Below are 16867 nucleotides of genomic sequence, written 5' to 3'. Positions count from 1 at the left end.
TTGATGAAAACAGAATATATACGAAATTTAAAATATTTAATCGAACGAATTTATTTAAAATAACGAAATATATTTTTAAATAATTTCATTAGACCGAGTGTAATGAAATTTGCTCAGCGTCTTATAATAAATAATAAGCTGAAGGAAAAAAAAATATTATATGATATTAAACATTTTATTATTATAAATCTCTAGAAGATAATAAACTTGATTTTATTATACCTTATTTTTTAGCAAGATAAAAGCAAAATATTCAGTATTTTATTAAAAACAAAGACATTGTCCAAACATATCAAATATAATTTGTAGAAAGTTATTTAAAATAGTAAATTTAGAAAAAAATTAAAAAGTGAAATATTTATTGGTATATAAAATATTTTAGTTACAATATAATTACAGCAATTAGAGAGGGGCAAAGCTTAAAATCTGCTTACATAATAATTTCAAAAAATGCAGTTTATTTGTAAGAAATATGGTAATTATAATTTTCCAAAAATATAAAATACTGTGAGAAATTCCATATGAGAGAAATTCCATTTCTAAAAAAGACATGTAAAGTCGATACTCGAAGCTATCGAAGTTTATTGTTGCCGTTTCTCCGCAATGCCGATTAGTTTTCTTAATTAAATAATTATAAATTATAATTAAATAATTATAAGATAAGATTTACTACTACGGGGGATTATTAATTTATTTATGTTATACTTACAATTTTATAATATAATATTTTTTACTAATAATTTTATAATATAATATTTTATACTTGCAATTTTATAATATTTTATTAATGTTTAAAACCTAGCGTTATTTAGTCTGACTCTACTTCTATTCATCTTAATAATCATTAAAAATTTGACCTAATAATACATTATCAAATTATCAAAATATAAAGATAAACACATGTGAAGATAAACTATAAAAATTTTAAATATAATTAATTGTATAAATATGGAGTAAAAATTTATTTACTACTATCTTACATAAAGTTTAGTATTTAGCATTTACATTGTGTTTCCTTGTCTGAGTTATTACCGTGGAAATCATTAGCACCACGGTCTATAAAACATTTGATAGACAAGTTGACGTAAGAAATGATTTTATTGACGAAGTTTATTATATGCTACACATCACATTCGCTGTAATCGCTACTTACGCTGTCAGAATCATCTAATGTCCGATTAAATACATAAAGGTATTATTGGATAAGATGCATAAGAGTGATCAGCCGGATCATGAGATTATATTAGGTGAATGTGAAAGCCGCCTACCTCACAGGTTACTGACCTGTAGCGATGCAATGCTTGTTGCAACTTCGCGAAAACTGGAATTCAATTATAAATTTTAACGTCTAATTTAACAATGTACTCTGTTGATTTAAATTCTGTGATATGTATTAATGAACATCAAGAAAATAAGAAAACCTTCTGTTTCCTCGAAAATAATCAAAAGTAATTTAAAAAAACATCGCAAAGCAAAAAACATCGATTATTACAATTCCTATTATTCAGCATCATCAATTTTCTCTCTACAGAAACAGATGCAAGAAACACCGATTACAATACCTGCAAAAATCTTAATAAGTCTTTATTTTCTTGATCACTCTTTTGTATTAAATTAGAAACCTCATAAATAAAAATGCTATATAGGAAAAAGAGAGAGTGTCAGTAAGATCTTAAAATATATATACATTGTATATTTTATGGATTTGTCCTATAAAAGTAGCCATTAATAAATTATTATCCATTATTAAATTCTTTTTATGTACATTCCAATGACATAATAGATTTAAACCAGACGGTCAATTAAGATTTTTTTAAATTATTCTAAAAGAACTAAAGATAGTAACTGTCCATATTTTAACTTTTTATTTCTCTCTTTCTCTCTCATCTTCTTCTCTATAATTTAATATGCACAGTAAGTTTATATGTCATAGGCACACGGTATATACTGTATCATATTAGGTATGTGTATATAAATGTAAAACATAGTTCTTCTGTTTCTACTACTATATCCAGATATATCGATTAAAGCTGACGCATCCAAAAACTTTTAAAAAATTCCTAAAGTATTTATATAATTTATATTTTTATATAATTTTTAAAGTATTTATATATAGTTGTATCAATATGCTCATCAATAACTACTATAATTTTCCTCTTGCAGTATAACTTTAGCAACTTACAAAGATAAATTTGAGATACAAATTTTATCGTGTATCAGAAAGTTAATAGAAAGAGTCGGTAAGGTAAAGAGTATTTAAAAAATTAAGAAGCATATTTTTTTATATTTTTAAAATTTTGTATGAATAGATACGCGGAGACCTGTTAACCGAGGCAAGTTATCGTTCGCTCAGTTACCTTTCACAGTATTCTCGTTTATCCATATCCGGGACATCGAGTCTCCAGTTTTGCAGTGATAGTGTTGCATAAGAAGAGTCTGCGACGCCGAATCGGTTGCATTAAATCTAGAAACTTGATTTCATTGTAATTTCAGATTGCGCCATCATGAAACTCTAAAAACGTGAGCGTGAATTAACATCGATAGTCACCGCTCGTTGCATTTGTTAGTCGCGAGCCCGTATCTCCGGTTTCTATATACAGAAAAATGAATATTCTTGATTTGAAAATATTTCTGATTTCAACGTGAAAATCTTGAAATAAGATCATATTACAAAGTAATAAGTAGTTAAACAAAGTAACTTGCTTGAATGAAGTATTTTACACAGTTCAATCAAGAAAAACAAGTTGAAGTAAAAAGTTGAAACTCTTATAAAAAGATAATAGATTGTTGCACATATACGAGAGTAATCAGTATACGTTATGTATAAGTTCTGATTTGAATATATAAATTTTTATTTGACACTTTTTTTGCGTACCTATAGTTCAAAAACACACAATTCAGGTTTCAAGTGAGTGCGAATGGAGGATGTAGTGTAGACATAAAGAAACCTTTCGCTTTTCTAGTCTGTTTCTCGTCATGTGCATCCCAGGAACAGAAATGTCGAAACTGCGCGTCGAAATTTCAATTCGCTGAATTTTGTGACGCAAACTATTCTATAAATAGTTAACGGGAATTCATAAAATGATCAAGGTTACGAGAGATCACAATCAGACTTTGAATGGCAAAGTTTAACTATTCACGAGATGACTATAGACATTGAGCAATAAGATGACTACAGAAATGTAATATAAATAAAACATAGCGTAATTCATGAAATAATATATTATTCAAAAAGTACCGTGAAATGTTTATTAATTGCGGATTTAAATGTGAATGTAATTTTATAAAATATTTAATCTTTTGTCGAAATGTATATAACTTATAAATATTTAAAACATTTTTAAATTTGCGTAAATTAACATTGGTAAAATAATTTATTATAGTTTATCTTATCTTAAATTATAATTAACAAAATGTTTTATTATTGCTTTGGAAATAATTTATTATCAATTTATTAGCAACTTTATTGATTCAAAACAATGTATAGGAAATGTTACAGCAAATAATGCTTAATAAAATATTTTTATTCTAAAAATTTCCTGGTATTATTTTATTGTGCTTAATAATAAAAGTTTCTTCTGCATAAAAGAATATACCTATATGTTCATTTATATACGTGCAAAATTTATTTCTTTGGAATAATGCTGGCCACACACATTTTCCGTAAAACGTAACATAACAGTAGGTTTCTACCAATCGCGTTGCTCGATTCGGCCGTCTGTAACCGTAGAAGTAAGAATCGAGCAACACGATTGGTCGAAATCTTACTGTTACGTTCTGCAAAAAGTGTGTGTGCCCTGCTTAACACTCGCTGCGCAATGCACGTCATCGATTACGCAGATTAGTGTTTACATATTATAAATGTCAATAAAAGTAACTTAGCCTTTAGTCTAGTCTATGTCGGTTAAACTATTGACAAAATATTAATGTCACATATATCTATGTCAAAACTACATTCCTTCAAGTGACATGCAATTTGCATTTACGCCAGATGATTATATCCTATTGGAATTAAAAATTAATCGTTTTGGAATGTTATGTTCCTCTCAGATTATTACGACATCTTCCGCCAAGCCCCCGTGGCCTTGATAAAACGATAATACTTGTATACCTATCTTAAAGAAAACTGGTCTCTTTTATTATCAGATAGTTTCAACGTTCGGTAATACTAAATCATTGAATAAAAAATATACCTGTAGAAAAAGAGAAAACATCAAATAACCATCAAAGAAGACCTTTTCCAAATTTTTACTAAAAAGGATAACTGCAAACGCTTCTTATGAAATGGAAACTTTTCTTTAAAAATTATAAACAGTTGAGTTATTATAAAAAATGGCAAAATTATTTTTTAATTGATTATGCAATAATCATATTTAAGTCTGGTGAATTGTGGATAAATCTCTTTATATTAAAAACAAAATTCAATATTATTTATATATATACAGTTCAATAAGTAACAAACTTACAACTAATTATTACCCTTTTTCCTTCACGTCCTTAAAGAATTTCTATTATTGGATATAGGTATACATACGTATATAATATGCAGTACAATCATTTAAGATAACTGTATAAATTAATGCATTCTGTGCAACATACATATTATATCTGCCGACATAGAATTTATATCTTTGTTTAAATATGGCTATTACTTCTATAATACAAAATTCTTTAATATTATAAAAAGTTATAAACATATATATCATAACAATAAATCTTTTAATATAATAAGTAAATTTAAATAATATGTCAAGTTTTTATAACAGTAATTTTAAAAATTTTTATAATTTAATATTTTAATAAGACAGTTTTATCTGTTTTTATTCCTTCTAAACGTTAACTGTAAAAATTTGAAGTTTATTTAAGTTTAGTTTATTGAGAATTAAAGAATTTTCCATCCATATTATATTTTATTGAGAATTAAAGAATTTTCCATCCATATTATATTTTAGTGAAGAAGTATATCTCCTTTACAAGTAAGTACATAATACCTCAGTATTTGACTAGTGCAGAGTATTCTCACAGATTTGCGTAAGTACATAATACATTTGCTGTTTGATCAGTGCACATCCTAATAAGTTTCCATTGAATAAATAAATTACGTAACTGATTAATTACGCGATTAAATTATATTTAAATATTCTTAATCTTAAAGAAACATTTTCGTAAGTATTTCTTTATTATTTGATCATACAATTGAATATTTTCAGTGTGTCTTATTTCAAATATATCAGAAGTATTTCCTTCTAAATAATAACTCATTCAGCGAGTCAGAAATATTTTAGATAATAAAATATTTTTAATATTATATAACTTAATAAAAGTTAGAATATTTTTTTGTAACACTATTTCTTGCAATCTTAAGAAGTTTTTTTCTGTTGAAACAACTGCCAGTTGAATTATAAAAAATTATATCATTGTTATAACAAAGAAAACTTAATTAGAGTAGCATTGATCCACATATCGGAGCTGATAAACATTACTAAGAAATAACTCCTTGTCCCGATTTATTTTTCTCTAAGACTAATGCAAGTTTTTATTTGCTATTCGATATGTTATAATTAAATAGTAATAATAATCATCTAAATACCGATTTCATCGTAAGCATTAATTTAATTGTACCATCCATTTCTCAATAAATAATAACTTGTCCAGAAATGATATTTTTAAACTCGCTTGTATTATACGTACCTATGTTGAATTAGCTGGAAAAGAGTAAGCTATAAATAATGCAAAATGGAATTATAAGAGTTATACATAAACATTTTCACAAAAAACGGCCGACACTATTTACGAGCGAGATTTCTTTGATTATACAAATGAGTGAGAAAGAAAAATACCCAAACAATAACATTTTTTAAATCCATGCCATTATCTGCCTACTATCTATATTGACGTAAACTATAATAACGCTGATTTATCATTAATAGAGTACAAAGAACACAAAACATGTTCGAGACTTAAAATCACGTCATAATTGTGATGAGCAAAACAAGCGTAATCGTATATGTAAAATAACATTTCTGCATGCGTACACCGACTGCTGAAAAACACTAAAGAAGCAAATAAAAAGATTAACTCTTGATCCTTACCTTGGTTAAGAGATACATTTTCAATATAAACTAAGGCAAGTTTGTTACACGCTATGTAATTTAATTTAAAAAATATAATATTATTTAACTTTTGAACTACGATTTGAATAATTATTTAACGCGAAACCACGTTATACATCGTTGTACATCTAAAAGAATAAAATATCGGATAATATTCTATGCGTTATATATTTAAAAAAAAATTATAATTTTTTATATTTTGTGCAATAATTTACTTTTTTATTACATTTACGTATAGACGGGTGATTATGAAAGATTTGTGATGAAAAATAATTTATTATGTATAAAATATAGTACTATATATATAGTTTATATTAATTCTAATCCGTAAACAAGGTTTTATATATATATATATATATATATATATATATATATATATATATATATATATATATTCGAGCAAATTAGTTCTCTCACTCTCTTTTCAATATCTCAATAACAAACCTACTTCCCTTTATACACTGAAAAAAGTGTTAATCCGAAATAATATTTAGTCCGATACGTTCAACTAAACATCATGTTAGTTAGTTAACTAAACATTAGTTATATTACTTATTAAACTGTTTCAACAATTAATTAATTTATTATAAGTTGCACTAAAAAAAGGTATAGTGCATTCTTGTCAACCGTCAAAATTTTTTAATCAAAAATTGACTAATTCAACTAATGTTTAGTTAAACTAACTAAAATGTTTAGTTGAATGTATCGGACTAAATATTTTTTCGGATTAACACTTTTTTTTCCAATGTATAGCAATATCATATAGACATATTTTATATGTGATTATATGACAAATTTTTTCTTTGGACGTTTTAATATAAATTTTAACTCTCAATTTAATTAATCGGATGTAAATATATGAAATTCAAGATGTCGCATGTCGCGCACGACAGTCTTCGTTCCGTAACAATCGGTAGCACACAGTATTGTTGACACCTGTATCTCCGACGATAGGATAGTTCTCAAATTAATGATTCTCGACCGCGATCCAACGTTTTATTAATCCCGGGCGATATGTCAGAATTGTAGAATTACATTCACCATTTTTCAACGAGCGTTAGCAAGACGTTTTGCGTGTATACTTATATTTTCTAACCTATAATAGTACACACATATCTATTGTATTTTTGTGATAACGTGTGGCTTCGTGTAAGTGCGAATGATTAATAACAATAACAACTGAAGGATCGTGAGTTCAATCTTCGTCCGCATACCCTTCGTTTAATAGCTCGTCTAAAATAGCCGTAAAAGTAAGACGTGAGCAGTAAGCTATTGACCAACCGCACAGTCGATTATTCTTGAATTGTAAAAATCCCATTAGTCAACAGCTTACCGCTTACGTCTTACTGCATACTGTTGCGGCTATTGTAGACGAGCCATATGAAGAGGTTTCCCTGTTCAAGGGAAAGAGAAACAAATTAAGAGGATTCCCCTGTTTAAAAGGAGCAAAAAAGGATAACAAGGTTCGAAATTTTGTGTTAAATAACTGATAAGTAATTGGTCGGTGATACTAAGATTGTCTCATCCTAAACATTTAAAAATCCTCACGCATATCTATTTGTTTAATTGCAATAGCATTAGGACTAGGAGATGTCTTCCCATACGACGGAGTTGACCGAGCAATTGGTTAAAGACTACGCAAATTACGCAAAAGTGGACTGGAGCAATCAGGCGAGTGTGCCACTTGCCACAATATTGGTATCCAGTTGTTTGAGAGGAGTTATTAAATGACTCGTGTTCGTGTTTCAGATGAAAAATGTCCACGATGTCATAGAGGATACATTGATACGGCTAGAGGAATTCCAATCGATTGTTGCAATGGTTAGCCAGGAATCCAGATAGAATACGAACGACTCAGTATATTCTGATGAAACTTTAAATATCTCTGTCCCGCAAGGTGGAGAATAGCAGTGCCGAATGCATGCAGCAACATCTTCCAAAGTTACAGCACATGAAGGACGGTATGGCAATTCTTCGCAAAAGAATAGATGCGTTGGAGCATGTTGTCGCAATGGCCAACATGAATTTAAGCACCCTGGAAGCTGCTGTAGACAAGGCTGAAGCTGACCTAGGTGTATCGGATAGATTATTCGGGATATTAAATCCTTTATCATTTTTTGTAAGTACAACTTACTCAAAGGGTACATTCTTAGAGTATACTTTTTAAGTTATTAAATAATTGTGCACTTTGTACGATTGTTATCCATAAAATTATATACAATAGCAACTTGAAGCAACTTGAATTTACTTTTGATTTTTTAGAAGAAAACTCAGGAACCTGTCGCATCAAGTGCAGTGCCAATATATAAATCGCCCATAATTTATAGGTCTGATGACTATTTTCAAAGAGAATAAAAAACATATGCATAAAAAAATGCTTAAGTTATGAAGTACCTGTTATTAGATTAAGAAAAGTATTTGTAACTTTGTATAGAATCAGTAATATCTATGCCAAAAGAAAATGAAATTGATTGAAGAACATTAAATAAATCTATAACAGATTTTTATTCCATTATATTTTTTGTCATTTATCACACCGAACAGCAACTTGATTAGCAAGATTTTATGTATACTGTATTTTATTAGGAACATGATTACCTATACAGTAATTGTAGGATATTCCTAGCTTGTAAAAATGTTACAATAAAAACATTATTTATCTCACTCTTAAACCTCTCAAAATTTTGAATCCAAAATCCTGCTGTATCCTGCATTAAACAAAGCATAAAATATTCTGATATAATTTTCTGAATTTAAAACGCATTTATTGAAAAAGTCTGTATGAAAGATGAAAGGTATATGAATTTTGAATAACAAATGAAAGTTTCCACAGAACCATTCATTTGAAATACTCTCTATTTTTCACCTTCACGCTTCCTTTTTAATTAATTACCATTGTTCAAGCAGTGCAAATTTCCTTAATGCTACATTGTGCGTGTAAAGTGGTCTAACATGCTGCGGAAGTGCAAGTTTTTAATTGAGCTTTCTTCTCTCCCAAGGAACAACGTCCGCCTATGCAATGCCTCCACCTCATGATCTTTCCTATTCCACAAGTGACGCTGCATGTTGACCAATTGCCCCATTGGTCCCATATTTTTGGTTCTCTGCTATTTTTTTCTGAAATAATACAACACCAGTTATTCCCCTTGTAATATGAAAAAAAAAATCAAAGAATTAAAATTAAACTCAGAAAAGGCTCGCTCTGAATAAAATTTAAAATATAATATTAAGTTAATAATATTAATTTGTAATTAAATTTTAAATTATATTATTTTGTCATATTAAAAACATGTATAATCTATATGATACGTAAAAACGTCGCGTGATTATTTAAATGTTATGTAACAGATAAAAATAGTGTATTTATTTCTAAGATGGTCATTTAATCTATAACCACATAAAAATAAAAATCAAATTTTAATGACTGGAAAATTAAGAATAACTAAATACTGTCTATTGGTATAATTATGTCAGGTCGATATAATTACGTAATGTGAGATAATTTATATAAAACAAAAATACATAGATTCTACGAAATGCGAATAAAGAACTCTCAGTGTTACTACTATAGAAGTTTTTAGTCAGTAAAAGACTATATTAAATAAAACAGAGAACATTCCAATCATCTCAAATATTCTTGATAACTTTCACTTGGTATGGTAGTGTGTTGGTTCCCTTTAAAGAGAAGGGAGCGTGAAGTTAAAAATTAAAAAACATTTCCAGTAAACACGCAGATTCCGTGGAAACTTCCACCTATTGAATATGTGTGTGTGTGTGTGTGTGTACCTTTCACTTATTCTTCTTCATACGTACGTCACATATACGCCACACATACACATAATCTGGTTTAAATTGGATTTTAGTATAACTAGAAATTAAGATTCTATTTCCTTTAATATGATTTATAATCATGTTCAGAGAAAGATAAATTATATGAGATGTTGCCAAAGAGTTCTCGGTATTAATTTTGCAACGCTATTTGGTCAATGCGAGAATTTCTGATTAAAGGAAAGAGTCAAACGGCCAATGGAAATTTCCATCTATTGCTTGAGTCTCATGTTATATTGTTACAAGTTTTAGTTCTTTAATTTGATCGAATTTAATGATTAGGGCGAAAGGAGCATAGATTTTGTTTTCAGATAAGACAATTTTATGTTACGCCATGTTGCACAAAGCACTCCTGCATTGCAAGAATTTGAAATCGTGTTATAATGTTGCATAAAGAAGATATTCGAGTAATACAGCTCGTGGAAATTTCCATCCACGCACTGCCCAAATGTTGTTCATGTTCGTTCCGATAAATCGGTACTGAGATACTGATGGGAAGGTATCTAAATCTCGAACCGGTCTCGGTGAAAGCCAGAAACGCCGACCGATATGCGACCCGCGATTGCACACGAGACTTGCGCCCACTCTTATTTATTTATTTATTATCCCTCATAGTCATTTAACCCACTTTATTATATAATCATAATTTTCAGATACGCAACCAAGTTATAATTTTTGTGTGTTTCACAAAGGTATCCGATATTTTGATAATAAATTTATTTGATGTACTCCGCGAATAAATGCATTGCTACAAATAAAAATTCTATGGATTATGCAAATTTGACTGTACAAACATATATGTATTGTAGCGTGAAAATTTTGATGATAATACAAATAGCAATATACATATATTCTAACGATATGCTTTTATTGTAATTCCCAATATTCAATTATATTAAGTAAATTTTAATTATATTTTTAAATTGGTAAATAGTTGATTTTACACGCAATCGAAATCGTATTACTACCTCGTTTGATTTGCGGCCGGATATTATCTTTCTCTTCATCATCATTATCGATATCACGAAACACATCATAATTTTTGCGTCGGAGTTTATCCAACTTTATCTTTAATGTGTCGATATCACTTTCAACGACAGTAGGTGTAATATTTGACGATACTTTGTCAATTTCTGAAATGGCTTCTTTGAAGGCTAAAATTGAAAAGTTATTTCGCATAGAAAAGTGATACTGTATTTGAATTATAAATGTTTTGCAGCAATATTACCCATAAAAAACACGAGTGTAGCGAAGTAAACAAGGATTAATCGGCTTCTATCCATATATTTTTGCGTTGTCATTAATGTTAATATATTTATATTATATACGGAATATCGCACTGAAGTTTGTTCTACATCACTATTAAATCCGCATTGAATATGATGAAGTAATCTACATTAAATATGAAGTTTCAAATAAAAAACAACTACTATATATACTGTTGTTATAAAGTAGTCATAAAAAGAAATATCTCTGTGTATCATAAAACTCAATCTAATTTAATAATATTTCCAGACACGCATTGCATACATTAGACGTATTAATATATGTATATTTCAAATCTATTTTTCAAGTTCAAGTTTTTACTGTCACAATAAAATACAAATATATCTTAAGAAACAAGGTGAAAATTTCATCAAAGAAAATATCTATGGATCAATGCCTACAATATTGTGTATTTTTCCTGTTGTTAATTCAATTAGATAATTTTTATTTCGGCAAAGAGAGACAATAGAAACTCTTTTCTTGATAGTTTGCAAAGGACTCTTTTGTTTGTGCATTCTCCAGACCACTTAGTATTAGTACTTTTCGCATAATGATGTCGAGAAGCCTTGTCAATTGCTTGCTTTCGTAAGTCGCAAACAGATCATGATTTTATCCCGAGCCAACCGAGGAAGCCTTTGGTACCGCAATCCTTGAGACGGCATCTCTTCAACTGCGCCTTCTTCAGACCTTCGATGCAATCTGCAGACAAGCAGTGACGCCAACGGACCTGTCGTCCTTGCCCGCAAGTCACGCTGCACGTGCTCCAAATACTCCAATTGTCCCACGCCGCCGAATCTACAATGAGAGGCAAAGATAAAACGCAGTTTCACTTTTTTTCACTCGATGTTACTTCGATTTCACAGCGAACGCTGCGAAAAACAACAAAAAGAAATTCGTTGAAGTCCGTTTTGCGGAATAATGAAATGTGCGAACTTATAAAGCCGGATTGGAAATTTATTTTCCAATCCTTTCTATTCCGCTGCATATTTTTATGACATTAATTTTATACGTAATGAATAGTGTCTAGTTTTTCTTCATTATTTTATATTTACAAAATGCATTATTTAACATTTGTGTACCTGCTATTTTTATCTCACAAAGGATATTGTAAGAGAAATCGATGAAAGAGATTAGAGATGTCATCGTGACAAATTATTTTCTAGACTCCGTTGTGTCTCAATCACGGTCAATCGTCATATTACTCGAATATTTTAAAATTAATCATAAGGATTTTTTATTCGACTTAACTGGCTATCTTTATTAATAATAATCGTCTTGACTCTGGATTTTGATCCCTCTCAATCAATGTAACTTTGATGCTAATATTTACAAGCAATAATTCTCTTTAAAATCACTCACTTAAAATCGTTTAAAATCATTTCTCTTAAAATCGTTGTGACGATTATAATGATCAAAAGCAGTGGTCGAAACGTCGTTACGATTATTTTATTAATAAAAATAGTCACAATTAATTAGATCAAATAAAAAATTCTTATCATTAATCATTTATTAGCGAAGTTGGTTTCTGATTTGGTTTAAAATTAATCCTTGATTTCGAAGATTGATTGTCAAGAGACGAATTTCTTTCTATTCAATGCATTTGTTACATTGTCTTCTGCATTGTCTTATCACCTATATCTTCGTCGTTCGATTCAATATCCTTTGCCGCGACATTGCGCTTCCTCTCCGTTAGACCCGACGCTTCTGTCAGAATAACTTCACGTATCCCGTTATGAAACCTGCTACTTCTCGTAGGGCGAGTTCCAAAAAAGTTTTGCTCGTAGCTAAGCAACTTTCGCCGATAGGTCACATCGGCGTCCGTTTGAGAGTAGGACAAGTGGAAATTTCTTATTGCGCTTTTCCAATAACGCTGTAGCGAGATCAATGTCTTGTTTTCTACCTATAGTACGTAAAATTAATATAAAATATTTGCAAATATAGGAATCTCAAAGTTATAGAATATATGCGTAGGTTTTTGCGAACCTTGGGTTTATCCGTTGTGAATTGTTGAATGGAGTGATGACACGATCGCGAATAAATGTCCGAATAATAGCGTCTTTCATTGCTGGAACACTTCGAACTATCGAATAAACCGAGTCGGCAAGTATTCTTGCTGTATACAGAAATGAGAACGTTTATCTTTCTTTTATAGAGCAACGAAGAAACTATTTTTCACCGTATGCAAAATAATCCTTGCAATTCTCACATTCTTATAATTATAAAGAAATTAAGAAATTAACAGATATTTGTATTACGATAAAGAATTTGTGTATCGCAAAACATTTGTATGTGTAAACAACATACAGAATAATACTCTTTGAATAAACGTGGCAACTTTACCTTTTGCCAGATTCATTATACGGATCGGTAATCGATATAACTATATTGTGCTCATAATTCGGCACATTAATCGCAAATGCTCTGACGATGCAGGGTCTCGGAAAATTTAATACTTCATAAATTACGCAGCCGAAGTAAATATTATACGTCAAAATTAGTTTAAGTAATACTTGCATATCATATTTCAAATTCTCATATCGTGCGGTTATGTATAAATATCGATAAAAAAACTCCGTACTCTGTGTCTAAATTCACAATATGACGAAATCACAATAATACAAAATAATACAATATTATACTGTATAAACACGGTATCTGAAACGCAAGAAAGAGAATATTTAAATATTTTTTCTTATCAATCAGAGAATATATTATTATCTTGTTTTCATAGTTAAATAACTAAATAAAAAAATCAGAGACATTAAATAAATATTCCTGCAAACAGGATGAAAAATATAGATTGTAACAATATAATAAAACAGCTCTTAGTTTGTTCTGTAGTTTTCTATATTTTTACTATATTACACTGTCTTTCTCTTTTTCTTTTATTTTAAAATATCTTTAATTTCCCTAACTTTTGTAATTGTACTACAATTTATCACTATTTTTTAAAAGAGACTAATATTTTTATATATAATTATGTTCCTGCAGAATAATACATATTTCGAAAATTATTACATATTTTGATAATTAAACTTTTATAGATTTACGTAGAATCAAATATTAATAATTTAACGATAAAAAAGTCCAATAGCAACAAAATATAAAACGTTACATTAGTTTCTATTTAAAAATGCTATAAAGATTATACATCATAAAGATCTTGACTGTGTATAAAAATATAACTAATTGTAAGTTGTAAGAAATTACATATAGATAATTAAAAGTTATCATCAGACTTTCTTATCACATAAGATATATTATTGTATTCATGAAACTCCCGAAATATGAATATGCGTATGTTACAAATGATTGCATGCGTGTGTACTGAGTTTATAATAAAATATTTTGCTATTTGCCTGCTCTATGTGCTTTAATAATAACTGTTAATAATAACTGTTTAAAATTGATAATCATTATGTATTAATAAAATTTGCTTTCGATATAAAAATACGTGACTATGTTCGACTTAATTTACGTGAAGATGAAAAATATAAAACGATTGCTAGTAAAACATTTACCACATATTTATAAATTTTAACTAACTGCCGATAACGCTTTGAATGTAAAAGCTGAATAGCCATAGTAATTTAATACGTATAAAGCCCAGTTTTGATCATTGGGCGAATTACATAATTTATATTTAGATTACGCTCATAAAATCTAATATCGGTAGGCTTCTATAAAGCCCATTCTACAATAGCCGTAAAAGTATGTTTTAAGACGTAAGCAGTAAAAATTGACCGACTACAGTCGATCATTCTTGGATTGTAAAAATCCTATTAATCAATAGCTTACTGCTTACGTCTTAACGCATACTTTACGGCTATTGTAGAATGGGCTTAAGAGAAGCATTGTATTAATATGTCGCAAATATTAGACTAATCATAACCTGAAGAAAGCTTTGTGCGCTCGACCATTCGGTATTTGACCCTGCAGTCTTAATCTGCGGACAGCTTCTCTCAAGTGCTTTGGTTGTAATGGACCAGTTTCATTCTGGGCCTCCATAACATCTAAAGCTATAAAACAAGCACAATATAATCTGGAATTAAATTCCAATATTTTAACCGTACTTATAAAGGCCATTGCACGTAACAAAGATTTAGCCATAATCGTAAGGCCGTAAGAAAATAAACCAATCACAGTTGATTATTCTCCTCGCGCTCGAAGAATAATCGAGTGTGATTTGTCTATTTTCTTATGGTCTTACAATTACGACTAAAACTTTGTTACGTGCAATGGCCTTAAGAAAGAGCTCGTACCTTCTTCAACAATCTCGCCAACAAATACCTTAGCAATTCCCGACATAGCTATGACAACGTTCTGAGACACCGAACAGCCTGTTATGGTTTGCATAATCTGTGAAACATATTTAGTATAATAGTTCTTTAATAAAACGGCTATTTCTTTTGTAAATAACGACTAAAAATAAGGTGCGTACCCTCTTTATAGCTGCTTTTGGAAATGCAGATCGTCTGTACATCTCGTATCTGTCCAATTGATCTTCAGTGAAGTTGGATACTAGTACTCTGTAAAAGAAAAGTTCTCAAATATATTCCTCAATAGTCAAGCAATAAACTTGTTATACGTGCACATAAACTTGCAAGACGTCAAATACGTACTGCATCTTTTCTCTCTCCTCCTCTTCTATCTCCCTTCTGCTCTTCTCCTTACTCTCCCGCCTTTCTTTCGTACTGACTGGGTTGGCGCGAGGTATCATAATATCATTACTGAATATATCCTCTGCAGTCTGTTCGTCTTCCTTCCTGTCAAATTCGTGCTTCACAATCTCTATTGCCTCCACAACTCGGTAGGTAGAATTAGATCCTGTGTTTTCAGTCTCTTCAGTATCCGACTGCGATCGAGAGCTCATTGCATCCAACAACTCCGCCTAAGTAATACAGATAATGATTAGTTAACTCTCTTGAAAAATAAGTTATAAAATTGAATTAAATGTTTAATGTTTTGACAGCATCTGCACCTTAACTTGCATACTATCAATCTCCATAGCTTCACTATCTTTAGATCCTGAATTTCGCGCTAGATTAACTTTGATATCTTTATATACGTCAACATCTTTACGTTCGCCATCTCTTTCATCCCCAGAATCTTCCTTCCCAAAGATATTATCCATCTTTCTAACAGAAAAAAGAATATATATATATATACGATAAGTATTACAGTGAGCCTATTCTGCGATTCTTAAATTTCAATAACCAACGGTGTCATAAGATATTTTAATTCTTTCAAACCCACATAAGTCAATTACGTAAAACATCATAAAATAAAACGTTACAATTTTACATAATTCTGTTAATTAACGTTACACACAATGTTATAATAAGCATAAAGAATGTTTAATAACTTATATAAACGTTTTATAAATTATAAAATAAACGAAAAAAGGAAATAAACAAATCACTTGCTGGCTTTTTTTTAGATTCGTAGGTACAATATACATATATATTTACATCGATTATAATATTTAATGCAGGATGCTGATTTATTTTATTCGTCGGATTAACAAAACGATCTGCCACGAATATCAATCAAGATACGGTATTCTTTAACGAAGAAATATCGACCGTAACAGTAAACATCGTACACAACAGAGGAGCACTGCGAATGCAAGACACAGGTTAGGTTAGGTTCGCTGCTTC

General features: G+C 29.6%; 2 protein-coding genes across 14 annotated transcripts; one reads left to right on the top strand and one right to left on the bottom strand.

Moving 5' to 3' along the window:
• The first annotated feature begins 6985 nt into the window (after window positions 1-6985).
• Window positions 6986-8785, top strand: Blos4 (biogenesis of lysosome-related organelles complex 1 subunit 4). Of its 8 annotated transcripts, none has more exons than XM_071787572.1 (6): window positions 6986-7302; window positions 7557-7576; window positions 7689-7784; window positions 7863-7934; window positions 8011-8232; window positions 8376-8785. In XM_071787572.1, the coding sequence occupies exons 3-6, from the start codon at window positions 7704-7706 to the stop codon at window positions 8466-8468; spliced, it is 468 nt and encodes a 155-aa protein (XP_071643673.1). In that variant the 5' UTR covers window positions 6986-7302; window positions 7557-7576; window positions 7689-7703; the 3' UTR covers window positions 8469-8785. The 8 variants fall into 8 exon arrangements, with proteins under 8 accessions (XP_071643673.1, XP_071643672.1, XP_071643670.1 ...); XM_071787571.1 differs by having other exon boundaries at window positions 7517-7576; XM_071787569.1 differs by having other exon boundaries at window positions 6987-7302; window positions 7485-7576.
• On the bottom strand, window positions 8688-16867 carry LOC139818721 (uncharacterized). Of its 6 annotated transcripts, none has more exons than XM_071787558.1 (11): window positions 16679-16866; window positions 16189-16345; window positions 15830-16098; window positions 15649-15736; window positions 15470-15566; window positions 15100-15226; window positions 13191-13320; window positions 12840-13107; window positions 11850-12002; window positions 9007-9230; window positions 8688-8821 (listed from the first exon to the last, which is right to left on the bottom strand). In XM_071787558.1, exons 2-10 carry the CDS (start codon window positions 16339-16341, stop codon window positions 9061-9063), a joined length of 1455 nt encoding a protein of 484 aa, XP_071643659.1. In that variant the 5' UTR covers window positions 16342-16345; window positions 16679-16866; the 3' UTR covers window positions 8688-8821; window positions 9007-9060. The 6 variants fall into 6 exon arrangements, with proteins under 6 accessions (XP_071643659.1, XP_071643661.1, XP_071643658.1 ...); XM_071787562.1 differs by lacking the exons at window positions 8688-8821; window positions 9007-9230 and adding exons at window positions 10910-11095; window positions 11170-11333 and having other exon boundaries at window positions 11748-12002; window positions 16679-16865; XM_071787560.1 differs by lacking the exon at window positions 8688-8821 and having other exon boundaries at window positions 8952-9230; window positions 16189-16341; window positions 16679-16867.

The sequence above is a fragment of the Temnothorax longispinosus genome, chromosome 9 (genome assembly GCF_030848805.1).
Source record: "Temnothorax longispinosus isolate EJ_2023e chromosome 9, Tlon_JGU_v1, whole genome shotgun sequence".
NCBI lineage: Eukaryota > Metazoa > Arthropoda > Insecta > Hymenoptera > Formicidae > Temnothorax > Temnothorax longispinosus.
Note: the sequence above shows the minus strand (reverse complement) of the source record. Positions and strands in the feature narration are given on the sequence as shown.

Coding starts and splice junctions, on each gene's coding strand:
- LOC139818721 (XM_071787560.1), bottom strand. CDS start 16,341: ATGGATAATATCTTTGGGAAGGAAGATTCTGGGGATGAAAGAGATGGC. Junction 16,099..16,188: donor TTGATAGTATGCAAGTTAAG/GTGCAGATGCTG, acceptor TGTATTACTTAG/GCGGAGTTGTTGGATGCAAT. Junction 12,003..12,839: donor ATCGAACGACGAAGATATAG/GTGATAAGACAA, acceptor CTCTCATTGTAG/ATTCGGCGGCGTGGGACAAT.
- Blos4 (XM_071787572.1), top strand. CDS start 7,704: ATGTCTTCCCATACGACGGAGTTGACCGAGCAATTGGTTAAAGACTAC. Junction 7,935..8,010: donor TCCAATCGATTGTTGCAATG/GTTAGCCAGGAA, acceptor CTGTCCCGCAAG/GTGGAGAATAGCAGTGCCGA. Junction 8,233..8,375: donor TAAATCCTTTATCATTTTTT/GTAAGTACAACT, acceptor TTGATTTTTTAG/AAGAAAACTCAGGAACCTGT.